Source organism: Dipodomys ordii, unplaced genomic scaffold (genome assembly GCF_000151885.1).
Source record: "Dipodomys ordii isolate 6190 unplaced genomic scaffold, Dord_2.0 Scaffold141, whole genome shotgun sequence".
Taxonomy (NCBI): domain Eukaryota; kingdom Metazoa; phylum Chordata; class Mammalia; order Rodentia; family Heteromyidae; genus Dipodomys; species Dipodomys ordii.
The window spans coordinates 1,189,545-1,204,376 of record NW_012267357.1 but is presented as its reverse complement, the minus strand read 5'-3'; the positions used below and the strand labels follow the sequence as shown (position 1 = coordinate 1,204,376).

Sequence of the window (14,832 nt, the reverse complement as noted above, 5' to 3'; positions counted from 1 at the left end):
TCTAAACTGCAGTCCTCCGATTTCAGCCTCCTGAGTAGCTAGGATAACAGGCATGAACCACTAATGCCTGGGTTTTCTCTTAAGCCTAGACTGCATGCACAACTGTAAGGTCATGTGTTCTGTAGCTATGTGAACTTCATTAAAAAAAAACAAAAGCAAAAAGCCCACATCTTTTGGAGGGCTCCCTGGGAGCCTGTGTTGAAACACTGGGGCAGAGGGCCAGCAAGCACTGCCTGCTCAGCATGCTCTACCTATATGTGCAATGGCAGTGAGCAGAGGGTGAGTCCCATGCTTCAGTGCCAAGGGCTGGCAATATACAGCAGCCACCAAGCCTGAAACAAGGAGAGGTGTTCACAGCAGCACAGCTGTTGAGTCACTTCATTCTGACCTACCCAGGGGTCAGGCTAACACACCAGGCTTTACCTGAGAATTCTACATCAAGGCTGATACCTGTGGTGCTGCTGTTCTTGGAGTGGGGGTAGAGATGAGTCAGCCTGATCTGGCCGCTCATAGGTACTTGCCACACTGCTTGCCTTTGTGTAATTGTGAGCACAAATTATCTTTTGGAGCATCACCATGGCAGGATGCCCTGGTGCATGATGAAGGGTGGCAGGCAGGACTGGGAGGTTCTGTTCTGTAGTCCAGGTCAGGCCGTTGCTCAGAGGGACACATACAGTTGTGGGCTAGTCACAGTTCTTAGGGCTACATCAGGCCCCATAAGAAACACTCAAGGAAGCCACACAGGCAAGGCCAGAGGTGCTGGTCATTCATCACTCATCCTTCTCCTGTGGCAGAGGAAGGTGCCATTCTGCAGGGGGCCTCTGCCTCAGGGCCCATACCAGGGTGTGTTTCTGTGCAGCTTGGATGCGGGCCCGCTCGCTCTCACAGAGGGATTGCTGTGCAAACAAGACTATGGTCACTTCCTGCTTCACAGCTGGGTCTCAAAGTCCCAAGCGCTATCATGACCCCAGATCACCTACCCCTTAGCATCTTTCTGAATACAGATATTCAATAGCAAGTATACAGTGCTTCTAGTATACCTTGACAGCTGTTTCATATTAGTACACATCAATCTAGCTAAATTATTGTTCCTTATAATTTACTAAGAAAAACTGTGATGTATACCATCCTAATTTCAGGAATTTAAAAACATCTGGGTTTCTACCTGCACAGGCCTAGTGAGTCTGAGGCAGTCTTACCTGCCAAGCCTGAGGCTAGGGGTACTGAGTAGGGAGGAGAAAAGTCTGAAGGTGCAACTATGAGGATGAAAATGAAGCCAAACACCTGCACAGGGCTGTGTGTACTAGGATTCTGCAATCTACAAGCTGGTCTCAGCCACTGACTCCACACAGGCAGACACAGCCATGTATTATGACAGGGTGGAATCCTGGCAATAAACCCCTGGTAAGCAGCAGATTCAAAGCAGACCTATTTGGCTGTCTATATTCAAGCTCTCTCTCTATATATGTATTTTTTGGTCGGTCATGGGGCCTGAACTCTGGGCCTGGGAACTATCCCTCAGTTCTTCAGCTCAAGGCTAGTACTCTACTACTTGACTGCCATTTCCAGCTTTTTATGCTTATGTGGTGCTGAGGAATTGAACCCAGGGACTCATGCATGCCAGGCAAGCACTGAGCTACCTTCCCAGCCCAAACCCAGTGATTTGTGTTTTGTAACTAAGTGCTCCAGCATAAAGCTATAGTACTAGTACATAAAATATTTGTGTTTAAAAAGCCACTAGAGGGCTGGGAATATGGCTCAGTGGTAGGGTGCTTGCCTAGCACGCATAAAGCCCTGGGTTTGAGTCCTCAGTACCACATAAACAGAAAAGGCTGGAAGTGGTGCTATGGCTCAAGTGGTGGAGTGCTAACCTTGAGCAAAAGAAGCTCAGGGACAGTGCCCAGGCCCTGAGTTCAAGCCCCAGAACTGGAAAAAAAAGAGAGAAAGAAAAAGAAAGAAAGAAAGGAAGGAAGGAAGGATAAAGAAAGAAAGAATGAAAGAGAAGCCTGACAACACAACCAGCTGAAATCTAAGGATCACAGTTCAAAACCAGTGGAGGCAGTCAGGTCCATGAAACTCTCTTATCTCCAACTAGCTACCAGAAAACCAGAAGTGGAGCTGTGGTCAAGTGGTAGAAATCCAGCCATGAGCAGAAAAAAAAAACAAGCCAGCACCAAATAAAAAAAATAAATAGGAAATGAAAGACCTTTTTAACGTCCCTAATACCTTCCTAGGTCCAAATTGTAAGAGCTGTCATATTTCCCTAGAGAAGGAATGATTTTCTGCTGCCTAGTTCCCTATATTTTCCCCCCTCTAAATTCTGTAGATAACTTTCTATGCTTAGATAGATTACTATCTATTTTTTTCCCAAGAGTGTCTTATTCCTCCTTTTAAAAATTAGCATTCATTAGTTGTACAAGGAAGGTTTGGTTTCATTGCGACATTTCCATGCATGTAAACAATGTATCCTGATCCTCACTCTCATACCTATTTTTATTTTTACTGGCATGAGCCACTGGCGCCAAGCTCTATTCTCTTAATGGTTCTGTATTCATATGTAGAAAAAATTATCTGGTCAATTTTATAGCAGTGAAATTTAGGATGTCTTCAGTTATTACATTATCATAAATACTGACACAGTATTTTGACTTTTTTTTTTGTAGGTCGTGGGGCTTTAACTCTGGGCTTGGGCGCTGTCCCTCAGCTCTTCAGCTCAAGGCAATTGCTCTACCACCTGAACCACAACACCACTTTAGGTTTTCTGGTGGTTAATCGGAGATAAGAGTCTCACGGACTGTCCTGCCCGGGCTGGCTTTGAATCTCGATACTCCTATCTCAGCCTCCTGAGTAGCTAGGATTACAGGCGTGAGCCACCAGCTCCCGGCTTAACATTTTGAATTTTAAACTGTACACTGTTATCCAATTACTTCTTGGGGATAACTTGGTAACTTCCAGAAGTAAAGCTTTGATATCCACAGGTATGCATTTGATATTTAGCTAGAACCACAGATACTCCCACAAATACTGTATTACTCTGAAATCTACAACACAGTGTCCTTAATACTTCGGACTTCCTATGAACCCAAACCAGCTCATATAGACTTAACTCCTCCCTCCCCGCCCCCGAAATACTAGGGCTTGAACTTAGGGCCTGAGCACTGTCTCTCAGCTTTTTTCCCCCTCAAGGTTAGTGCTTTACCACTTGAGCAACAGCTCCACATATGTCTTTCTGGTGGCGAACTAGAGAATCTCAAGGACTTTCCTGTCTGAGTTGTCTTCGAACCGAGACCCTCCGATCCCAGCCTCCGGTGTAGCTAGGACTACTGGTGTGGGACACCAGCGCCTTGTTAGGGCCTTCTTTCTTTCCTGCGTCCTTAACCCTGGTTCGGTGAAGGCTGGCTGGAGGACGACCGGCGCGATCACATCCCGATCCTCCGCAGGAGGGCGGTCGGCCCTAACCCTGAAGGTTCCTTAACGCCATTCCGTAGATAGAAAGTCGGGAAGCGGGAGGGAAGGACGCGCGTTCCGGCCTCCCACCGGGCGCACCTGGGCCTTGGCGCTCCGGCTCTCCTCCCAGTCGCGACAGCTGGTCAGGTCGCGTAGCCACTGCGCGCAGGCGGGCGGCTCGCCGTGGACGTAGTAATGGTGCAGGAAGTGCCTGGCGCTGCGGCAGAGCTTCCACTCCTCACGGTAGGCCTCGCAGGGCCGCGGCGGCTGCGGGAAGGGATAATGTCTGAGCAGGACCCGAGCGCCAAGCCCCACCCGCGACCCCGTCCCTCTTGCTTTCCTGGAGAGAGTGGGGAGTCAATCGGGGCCGTAGATCCGACCAAACTCAAAGAACCCCAGGTGCTCACCTGCCAGCTGCCGGCGTCTGCCATGTCAAGACGCCCGCCAAGCCACGCCTCGCCCCGACTCTAGCCAATAAAAAGGAGAAAGCATCATGACGGACAGAGACGATAAGCAATGAACTCCAAAATATCGTGTTCGCCCGCCTCCTTAAGAACGCCAATAGAAAGGACGTCTGAGTTCACGAGCCACTAACAGCCCAAGGTATTCTGCAGGACGGAGGGTGGGGCGCGACAAGGGAGTCACCTGGAGTTCCGCCCCTGCTGCCTGGGCCAACACTAGCCAGACGAGCCACGTGGCTCATTGCCTGGGAAACCCCGGGTCTGGGTCAGTTCCAATGGCTTTGAGTTGCTTTAATCTTGATGATCTGGCAGCTCTATTTTTGTTGTTTCTACTTCCCGGAGTTCATTTTGATAGATATTTTGTATGGTCAGAGGCACATAGGCATTGCACCTTTGTGTTCTTCCCCTAAGAGTTTCCTCCTTTGGTCTCGTTTTGTATGAATGTCTATAGAGTCCAGTACAATTTACCATGTCCCGTGTATTGTAGACCTAGAGAAAACATGCTTCGTTTGTCTCTCTGAGCTAGGCTCATCTCCCTTACCATGATTTGTTCTAGGTCCCTGCAAATGACTTAATACTATTCTAATGGCCATGTAAAATTCTATTGTGTTAAAGGTACCACATTCTCTTGAACCACTCACTCACTATAGGGCATCTGGGCTGTTTCCATAACTTAGCTATTACAGTGAAGTAATGAACATCAGTGTCCAAGTGTTTTTATGGTATCCAAACTTGTGACTGGTCGTCATGGGTCTTGAACTCTGGGCCTGCACCCTGTTCCTCAGCTCTTCAACTCAAGGCTCGTGCTCTACCACTTGAGCCACCTGTTGTTTTGGTGGTTAATTGGAGATAAGATGTTCCTGGCCAGACTGGCTTTGAACCATGATCATCCTCAGATTTCAGTCTCCTGAGCACCAGGCTTGAGCCACTGCTGCCCCGCTGATGGTTCCCTTTTTTTGTTGTTGGTAAGTTTTGGGGCTTGAACTCTGGGCCTGGGTGCTGTTCCTGAGCTATTCAGCTCAAGGGCGAGCATTCTACCATTTGAACCACAGTGCCACTTCCTGGTGGTTCTTTTTTTTTTTTTTTGTCATGGGGCCTGAACTCTGGGCCTGGGCACTGTACCTCAGCTCTTCAGCTCAAGGCTAGCGCTCTTCCACTTGAGCCACAGCACCACCTCCGACTTTTTTTTCTGCTTATGTGGTGCTGAGGAATTGAACCGAGGTCCTTATGCATGCAAGGCAAGCATTCTACCACTGAGCCACCTTCATTTTTTTTAAAGCATATACTGAACTTGAACTTCTGGGCAGTGAACTCCTTGTTTTGTTTTGGTGCAGGTACTTAGACTTGAACTCCTCAAGCTCTTGCTTATTAGCCTTTTCACTCCTAGCTATTTAACATACCTTCACATAGCTTTTTGCTGATTATCTGGAGATTAAGAGTCTCTTGGATTTGCCTCTCTGGGCTAGCTTCAAACTTCAATCCTCAAATCTCAGATTCCAGAGTAGCTTATGTTACAAACTTGAGCCTGGCCACAATGATGATTTGTGTTCAGCCCAGGCTTAAAGAATATGGCATTGAGACTCCTCACTAAAGACACATGGGCTGGGGCTGGGAAGGTGCCTCGGTAGTAGAGTGCTTGCCTCGCATGCATGAGGCCCTGGATTTGATTCCTCAGCACCATAAGCAGAAAAAGTCAGAAGTGGTGCTGTGGCTCAAGTGGTAGAGCGCTAGCCTTGAGCTGAAGGACAGTGCCCAGGCCCAGAGTTCAGGCCCCCCGACTGACCAAAAAAAAAAAAAAAAAGACACATGGGTTTTGCTGAAAAAAAGCAGTTTTTCCTCTGTTGTTTGTGTGTGTGCGCGCGCGCACGCACGTTAAGGCTTGAACTCATGGCCTGGGCACTGTCCTTGGGCTTTTTTACTTTGCTCAAGGCTGGTGCTCTACCACTTGAGCTGCAGCTGCTCAAGGCTGGTGCTCTACCACTTGAGCTGCAGCTCCACTTTTGGCTTTTTTTGGCAGTTAATTGGAGATAAGAGTCTCACAGAGTGTCCTGCCTGGGCTGGCTTCAAACTGCAATCCTTAAATTTCAGCCTCCTAAGTAGCTAGAATTACAGGCATGAGCCACTGGGGCCTGGCTTCAAAGTAACTTTCTTCTTTCTTTGGTGATTTTCTTTTAAAATTGTTATTATAAAGGTGATGTAGCTGGGCACTGGTGGCTCACATCTGTAATCCTAGCTATTCAGGAGGCTGAGATCTAAGGATCACTGTTCAAAGCCAGCCCGGACAGGAAAGTCTGTGAGACTTTTTTTTTTTGTCGGTCGTGGGGCTTGAACTCTGGGCCTGGGCGCTGTCCCTCAGCTCTTCAGCTTAAGGCGAACGCTCTACCACTTGAGCTACAGCACCACTTCTGGTTTTCTGGTGGTTTATTGGAGGTAGTAGTTTCACGGAGTTTCCTGCCCGGGCTGGCTTTGAACCGCGATCCTCAGATCTCAGCCTCCTGAGTAGCTAGGATTACAGGCGTGAGCCACCAGCACCCGGCAGTCTGTGAGACTCTTATCTCCAGTAAACTACCAGAAAACCAGAAATGGCGCTGTGGCTCAAGTGGTAGGGCACTTGCTTTGAGCTGAAGAGCTGAGGGACAGTGCCCAGGCCCAGAGTTCAAGCCTCATGACAAAAGAAATTAAGAAATTAAGAAAGAAAGAAAGAAAGGAAGGAAGGAAGGTGATATAAAGAGAGGTTACAGTTATGTAACTCAGGTAACGAGCACATTTATTTTTGGACAATGTCCCCCTCAGTCTTATCCAATGTTTCCCTCCTGTCCCCACCCACAAATTATATAGTACATTTTCAATATAGTGTCTAGTGAATGCTGCATTTGTTCACCCTTTGTCCCTCCATTTCTGTGCCAAACTAGCTTTTAAAGCCCTAAATAAGTATTTAGAACAGTTCCAATCCCAATTTTTTGGTGGTTAATTGGAGAGACTTTCATGGACTTTCCTGCCTGGGCTAGCTTTGAACTTTGATCCTCAGATCTCAGCCTCCTAGGTAGCTAGGATTACAGGCGTGAGCCACCAATACCTGGCTCTCCTGAGTGTTTTTAGGTGAATACTATCTAGACTTAAGACCTTCTTCTATGAAAGGGTACGTTTTGTACTTAAGGGTCCTTGCTAGGAATGTTTTCAAATAGCAGGACAGGACATGTGAAGCCCATATAAGAGGCTTTCCTCCAACTTTTTTGGGCTAGTGATCCAACCACCAATCCATGTTAGTACCTTATCAAATATCTAGAGGCCATTCAAGTTTTTTGGTTTTTTGCCATTCAAGTTTTAATCACCCAATGTAGAACAACTCAGTCCCCTCCACTGGTTTTGTCAGAAACTAGGAAACTCTGCTGAGGCAGTGGGAAAGCCTTGAGCTGACAGCATGAAGTAGCAGAAGAGGCCATCCATGGGACCTCAGAGATAGCTCCTCCTCCTCCCCCAAATTAAGCACACAACCACAAAAGCCTGCTGCTCTACATCCAGGTTAAACTTGTAATTTGTAGGAAACTCTATAAATAAACCTTAAGTAAGAGTGTTCTCTCGGAACCAGTAACTAAAAGCCATATATTGCAATGGGTTCTTTTATTTCCAATCAGCCAACAGTCCTGATTTAAGGCTTTCTCCCCTTTTTACGCAATGACTGTCCTTCTCCAGAGAAGGCGATGAATCTGCCTCCAGCTTCATCCTGGGTGTAAAGAAATGACAACATTTTCAGAATCTCCCTGGAGGTTTTAAAAGAATTGCCTTATTTTTTTTTAAAAAAGATTCCTGGACATCCTACCCATTTTCCTTACTTATGCATTATTCATAAGAAATGAAATATAGATAAAAATAACAATTTATTACACTAAGAAAATCATAGAATCACAACTACGAGCCTTCAACCACCTGTTTTCAGGCTGAATGTACTGATGCTTCTGTCCTGATAAAGTCATTATAAGGGAGAAATGCATTTAACACACCTAACTTACCAATCAACCTAGCTTAAAAGGTACTGGTTGTTGTTTCCCCTCTGAATTGTGAGGCTGACTGGAAGCTTTGGCTAGCTGCCGCTGCTGTCCAGCATCATGAGAGGATCCTACTGCATACTGCTGGCCCAGGAAAAGATCAAAATTCAAAAATCAAAGTATAGGGCTGGGAAGGTGGCTCAGTGGTAGAGCGCTTGCCTTGCATGCCTGAGGCCCTGGATTCGATTCCTCAGCACCACATAAGCAGAAAAAAAAAAGCCGGAAGTGGTGCTTTGGCTCAAGTGGTAGAGTACTAGCCTTGAGCTGAAGAGCTAAGGGACAGTGCCCAGGCCCAGAGTTCAGGCCCCACAACTGGACCCCCCAAAAAAAAATAATCAAAGAATGGCTTCTACTGTGTATCGTGTAAATGTCACTGTAAAGTGAAGAAGTCAATACTAAACCATGGTAAGTTGAGGATCATTCATATATCCTTTATGGGGCTGGGATGTAGCTGAGTGGCCAAGCGCTTGCCTAGCAAGTGCAACGTCCTGGGTTCGATCCCCAGTACCAAAAAAGAAAAGACAAAAAAAATACAGTTAAAAAAAAACAACAACTCATATATCCTTTATGTAATAATCACTTTTTCTTTTTGTTTTCTTTTCTTTTGCTGGTCCTGGGGCTTGAACTCTTGAGCTCCTATTACTCAAGGCTAGCACTCTATCACCTGTGCCACAGTGCCATTTCCAGCCTTTTCTATAATTAATTGGAGATAAGAGTCTTATAGATGTTCCTGCCCAGGGTGGTTTTGAACCACAACCCTCAGATCTCAGCCTTCTGAGAAGCTAGGTTTATTATTATGGGCTTCTTGAACTTCATCAGCTTTTCTGCTCATGGTTGGGTCTCTACAACTTGAGATATATCTCCACTTCCATAGTGAGATAAATCCCTCATAAAGCCATCTCGGCTCAGTGGTAGAGCACTTGCCTTGCGTGCCTGAGGCCCTGGGTTCGATTCCTCAGCACCACATAAGCAAAAAGAAAAAAGCCAGAAGTGGCGCTGTGGCTCAAGTGGTAGAGTGCTAGCCTTGAGCTGAAGAGCTAAGGGACAGTGCCCAGGCCCAGAGTTCAGGCCACACGACTGGACCCAAAAAAAAAAAAAAAAAGATGGCTTTATTTCTCAATCCTCAGATCTCAGTATCTTGAGTAGTTAGGGTTGTAGGTATAAGCCACTAGTACCTGCTAAGACTTTATATTACTTAAAAGCACATAGCAAAGCCAGGTGCCAGTGGCTCATGCCTGTAATCCTAGCTACTCAGGAGGCTGAGATCTGAGGATTGTGGTTTGAAGCTAGCCTGGGGTGCTGTGGTTCAAATGGTAGTAATAGCCTTGAGCCAAAGCAGCTCAGGAATAGACTCTAGGCCCAGAGTTCAAGCCCCAGGACTGGCAAAAGCAAAAAAAAAAAAAAAAAAAAGCACATAATATAGTGCCTGCACACAGCAAGGGATCTATAAACCAGTCAGTAGGAAGCTGGTTACTACCACTGCTAGGCAATGCCTAGGCTGTGGCAATAATAATAGAGAGCCCAAACCTAGGCACTCAATTCTCACTGTCTCACTTCCCTTAGGATTTTGGGAAGCTCAGTATCTCAGATGTTCTTAGGATCAAATACCTCAGTAACCAGAGCACCTGTTCAACAACCACTATATCAAGAGTGCTGCGTGGTGTCAGGAGCCCACTGGGCCTAGCTATGTAGTTGCAAGTGCTCATCTCTTCAGGATGCTTAGCCTCCTTTACCTGTTCAGCTAGAAGATGCTGTACAGAGATGAAAAATTCAAGGTCTCAGAAGTAAGGAAATGACCTAAGTAGTAGTGCTTGTGCACAGTAAACAAACAGAAAAGAACCTATTTAGGGCAACTAGCTCTTTAGTGGTAGAGGACAGAGGGGGTTCTTGACCACTGGGCTGTCAGGCCTCAGCTTTAACAGGACCATGACAACTCTACAGGATAACCAGGCCTTCACAGAGAAAAATGAGAAGTGATATTTCTCATTACCAATAAAATAAACTCACCTCTTCAACCTTTTTCACCAGTGGACGTGAATTTCTGATGAAAGTAATCTTACCAAGTTTAAATTCATAATTGGGAATTCCTCTGTAATGAAGATAGACAAGGAGAAATGTTATTTCCAAGAGGAAAGGATAATTTGTTTTAGACAATGAAGAAGAAACAAAGAGAAAGGATGAGTGTTCTCTCAATGACTCTAGCGTACAGAGGCGTAGCTGGCTCTGGATCTTTGGCTAGACTTTGGGTGTTTCCCAAGTATTCTTCTAGCAGGGAACCAGAAGGCAAAAGGTGTGTGTGGGAGGCTACAGACTCTGGGTCTTACAATGAGGGATCATCCCAAGGTTTATGTTCTTTTAGTTTTTTGTTGTTGTTGGGGCTTGAACTCAGGACTACACTGTCCCTGAACGATGTCCCTCAGCTCTTCAGCTTAAGGCAAGCGTTCTACCACTTAAGCCACTGTGCCACTTCCGGCTTTTTGAGTGGTTTATTGGAGATAAGAGTCTCACAGACTTTCCAGCCTGGGCTGGCTTTGAACCGTGAACCTCAGATCTCAGCCTCTTGAGTAGCTAGGGTTACAGGCATGAGCCACCGGAGCCTGGCTCTACCACTTTGAACCACAGCTCTACTTCTGGTTTTCAGGTAGTTAATTGTAAATAAGAGTCTCACAGACTTTCCTGCCCAGGCTGGCTTTGAACCATGATCCTCAGATCACAGCATCTTGAGTAACTAGGATTATATGCTTGAGCCACCAGTGCCTAGCTAAGGCTTGTGTTCTGAAACTTTCAGATCCACCCGCAAAGGCTATATTCTTGCCTAACTCTAAAAGGCAGGGAAAAGAACCTGTATCTCCAGGTGTCAAAGTTCCTAGACTCAATCATATCATGTTTCACCATTCTAGAAAAAGCTTAAGCCCACCTGTTGGCCAAGCTTTATCTCCAGACCTGGAGTGAGGCTGTCCTAACCCATGGAACTGGCACATGCCCTTCTTGGATAAGACACCCAGCAGGGACACAGCCAGGACAGACGTACCTTTTGATATCTCCGGGCTTGATTGGGGAGGGACTGGGTTCCACTCCTTTCTTCTTTCCATCCAGTCTATTCCCGGAACCAGAGAAGGCCTAGACATGCAAGCAAGGAGAATGACTGAATGTGAAGCTTTGAAAGTGCACACAAAGGTGCCTTAAGCTCAGAGACTGCTATGGGGATGTGAGCTTGGGGTACTGCTCAGATCCCCTGGGCCTTCCCAGCTACTAGAATGTTGGCAGCTGCACTCTCTGCCCAGCCAGTTAGGACTTTTCAGTCATAGAGCTGTGTGAGCCAGAGGCAGCCAGCAGTAAGAGATGAGTTGATTTCTACAGGACTACCCAGCTTGAGGCCCCGTGGATGGGCTAAGGCTCTGAAGTGACGGCTATGCAGTCTCAACTTCCTGACTATCGAGTCATGCCTTCCTCCATTGCCATGGGCACTCCAGTGTCCACACTGGAACCACTTCTACTTGGTTCCTAAGAAGCCCAACTGGTGACCATACTAAGAGTCACGTTTGCTACTTTGAAGTATCTTGGGCAAATAACCACAAAAGTTGGGTGATGGTGGCTCACGCCTGTAATCCTAGCTACTTAGGAGGTTGAGATCTGAGGATCACAGTTCAAAGCCAGACCCAGGCAGGAAAGTCTATGAGACTTATCTCCAATTAGCCATCAGAAAACTAGAAGTGGCACTGTGGCTCAATGGTAGAATGCAAGCCTTTAGCTGAAGAGCTGAGGGACAGCGCCCAGGCCCAGAGTTCAAGCCCTACAACCAACCAAAAAAGAAAAAGAAACACAGGACAGGCTTTTAGAGACAGGGAAAGCAAATGTGATAATAATTGTATGTGTGTCTATTATACTACTCTGACTTTGTGGTAGGTTATAAATGGGATTTATTGTTTTGTTTTTGTGGGGTATTTTGTTTTATGGTGCTGGAGAGTGTATCCAGAGCCTTGTACATACAAGTTCTCTACCAGTGAGCTATATATCCAGCCTAGGTTAGCTAAGTTCTGAAAAGAGTAAGAAAAGCTGGCCACCTGCAGGGTCATTAGGATTCTAGAACAAGTGCATACGAAAAGGTCTGGTAATAGAGCAAGCCCTGATTTGTGTGTGCACAGATAGTCAGGGCCTAATTCCTGCTCGTGTCCTCAAAGCATCAAAGAGAGCAGACTGTACTGAAGGGCCTGGTTTAAGGGGTCACAGAATGAGACATGTCACTTGGTACTCACCCGGAAGCCCAGCTCTCCAGTATAGCCACCATGGTCAGCTTCGCATTCCTGACAGGGAGAGAGAAACAAGGGAGCTGCTCAGCAGGAGTACTCAGTTTTTGGTGTCCCCAGTTTCTCCAGTTAGGACACACCATTCCTCAGAGGCAGAGTGAAAGAGCAGCAAAATGTGACTGGGTCAGTCCCAGTAAAGGCCACACATAAAGAAGCACTGGAACAAAAACACATTCAGGGAGGGATAGGGAAAGGGGAAACACTTACTACTGACTCCTGTTGAGGAACTTGTCTTTCGGGTTCTTTGTAGCCCAGGGGAGCATCAAAGTCTACCTATAACCCAAGATGAAAGGTAATAGTGAGACGTGGCACATTCAGCTTCCTTATCTGTGTTCAGACAAGGATTCACAGTCCTAAGAAATGACACCAAAAGATGGACTTCATACACACTTCTCCTCAAGGCAGAACTTTATATAAACTACAATACAGCATCATTGCCAGAATATCAACACTGCCAGTCTGCTGACACACAGCTCCCAGGTTGTGTGTTAATTGGTTCCATATGATTTCATCACCATGGAGATCATTCTGTAGATCTACCACCACAGCTGAGGTACTGAACAGTTCCAACATCACAAGGATCCCCATTTTCCTGGCAACTACTGATTTCTATTTTTCAAGTTCTGATGCCTTATGAATGTCATGGAGCTGGGCACTGATAGCTCATGCCTGTAATCTTAGCTACTCAGAAGACTGAGATCTGAGGATCAGTGGTTTGAAGTCAGTCCAGCCAGGAAAATCTGTGAGACTCTTATTGCCAATTAATCACCAAAAAAGCAAGTGGAGCTGTGGCTCCAGTGCTAAGAGTACTAGCCATGAGTGAAGAAGTTCATGGACAGAACCCTGGTCCCAAGTTCAAGCCCCAGTACTAGCGCGCGCGCGCACACACACACACACACACACACACACACACACACACACACAGAATTGTCATACAGATACAAGTAGACAGCATGTCCTATTTGCAATGGCCTGTTTTGCTCAACATCCAGGAGTTGTGTGCATCAATAGTTTGCTCCTACGAGCTTACGCCTCCTGGACAGGGCCTGGGCCTCCTAAGGATGTCAGCACACTGACATTGCAGCTCCCTGGGTTGGATCATTAGGTAAATAAATGGCTTCCTCATGATATTCTAATAGCATCTTTCTCTTCTTCAATCAGGGACTATGTCACACCTTCCTAGGATCCTGATATGACCTCACTGAAATTGGGAAAAGCCACTTACGTTCATGTCACACTCAATAATGGATACAGCCTTGTCAGGTTTGGTTTCCATCACACGAAGTTCATAGATCTGTAGAAGGAACAAAAATCAATTGGACAGTTGGGACAGCACTGGGGACCACACTATCTGTCACTTAGGGTATCAACTGTCACACCATGACATTGTGTGAGGCCAATACTGCTGTTGGGGTAGGCTGCCTTCATGCTCACTGCTCAGGAGATGCCGTTCTTTATATGAGGCTCCAACAAGACAACATAGTTTTGCATCATACTGAAGACTACTTTGGCTCAGAAAGTTCAGGTCTGGAGTTGTATTCAAAGGAAATAATTAGCTAAGTACATAAGGAGAAAAAAAATTAAGAATGTGTACTCCAACACTGCTAATGTGTTTATCCAACATGCCCATCAACAGATCAGTTAACTGAACTATATTTATTGATATATTAACAAAATGGGGACTGATCATGATAGCACACACTTATAATCCCAGCACTCAGGATAAAGAGGTGAAAAGATTTATAAGAGTTGGAGGCTAACCTTGGGAATTCAGCAAGATATTATCTCAAAAGATTTTAAAAATTGTTTCTGTGTAGAGAGCATGAAATGTTTTTTTCTATTTCTCCCTACTATAGCTTTGTTATACTGAAGGAAATCCTTGTGAGCTGCTCCTTTATTGAGATACCTTGAGATTCTTTTCACACAGGGGTTGAAACCTGTTATTTTAGCCTCCTGGAAGCTGGGAAGCTAAAGGAAGCCCATCCATTTTCTGGTGACAGAAATTGACCAGCCTGACCCAGGAGTTAAATCTTACAGGGTACAAAAAAAAAGGGGGAGGTGGGGGGAGATAGGAATCCACTAGTAATCCTGGTGACTCACCATCAGGGTAAATTTTATTCTAAAGAAATGAGATTTAGCCGGGCGCCGGTGGCTCAGGCCTGTAATCCTAGCTACTGAGAAGGCTGAAATCTGAGGATCCAGGTTTGAAATCAGCCAGGAATGAAAAATCTGTGAGATGCTTCTCCAATTAGTAACAAAAAGCCAGAAGTTGCACTGTGGCTCAAGTGGTAGGACATTAACCTTAAGTATAAACAGCTCAAGGACAGCGTCCAGGCCCTGAGTTCAAGCCCAGGACACACACACACACACACACACACACACAGCTAGCACACACACACAGCTAGCACACACACACACAGCTAGCACACACACACACAGCTAGCACACACACACACACAGCTAGCACACACACACACACACAGCTAGCACACACACACACAGCTAGCACACACACACACAGCTAGCATACACACACACAGCTAGCATACACACACACAGCTAGCACACACA

At 46.1% G+C, this 14,832-nt stretch overlaps 2 protein-coding genes across 3 annotated transcripts in view; both read right to left on the bottom strand.

Moving 5' to 3' along the window:
• Nucleotides 1-3,885, bottom strand: LOC105997240 (chromosome unknown open reading frame, human C22orf39). The gene is made up of 3 exons (XM_013031592.1): nucleotides 3,855-3,885; nucleotides 3,547-3,714; nucleotides 1-896 (listed from the first exon to the last, which is right to left on the bottom strand). Exons 1-3 carry the CDS (start codon nucleotides 3,876-3,878, stop codon nucleotides 771-773), a joined length of 318 nt encoding a protein of 105 aa, XP_012887046.1. The 5' UTR covers nucleotides 3,879-3,885; the 3' UTR covers nucleotides 1-770.
• Nucleotides 3,886-7,485: 3,600 nt separating this feature from the next.
• Ufd1l (ubiquitin fusion degradation 1 like (yeast)) overlaps nucleotides 7,486-14,832 on the bottom strand; it is a 17,639-nt gene continuing 10,292 nt past the window's right edge. For both annotated transcript variants that reach the window (XM_013031590.1, XM_013031591.1), the window contains 6 exons: nucleotides 13,487-13,555; nucleotides 12,469-12,534; nucleotides 12,211-12,258; nucleotides 10,986-11,074; nucleotides 9,962-10,043; nucleotides 7,486-7,632 (listed from right to left, as the gene is read on the bottom strand). In XM_013031590.1, coding sequence (XP_012887044.1) covers nucleotides 7,558-7,632; nucleotides 9,962-10,043; nucleotides 10,986-11,074; nucleotides 12,211-12,258; nucleotides 12,469-12,534; nucleotides 13,487-13,555 — 429 coding nt within the window. In that variant the 3' untranslated portion in view covers nucleotides 7,486-7,557. The remainder of the gene's footprint in view (nucleotides 7,633-9,961; nucleotides 10,044-10,985; nucleotides 11,075-12,210; nucleotides 12,259-12,468; nucleotides 12,535-13,486; nucleotides 13,556-14,832) is intronic.

What these genes read in the sequence shown, in the direction of transcription:
- LOC105997240 (XM_013031592.1), bottom strand. Translation starts at nt 3,878, where the DNA reads ATGGCAGACGCCGGCAGCTGGCAG. An exon ending in CAGACGCCGGCAGCTGGCAG is followed by an intron (nt 3,715 to 3,854) that starts GTGAGCACCTGG and finishes CCCTTCCCGCAG; the next exon opens with CCGCCGCGGCCCTGCGAGGC. An exon ending in GCCGGAGCGCCAAGGCCCAG is followed by an intron (nt 897 to 3,546) that starts GTGCGCCCGGTG and finishes TTGTTTGCACAG; the next exon opens with CAATCCCTCTGTGAGAGCGA.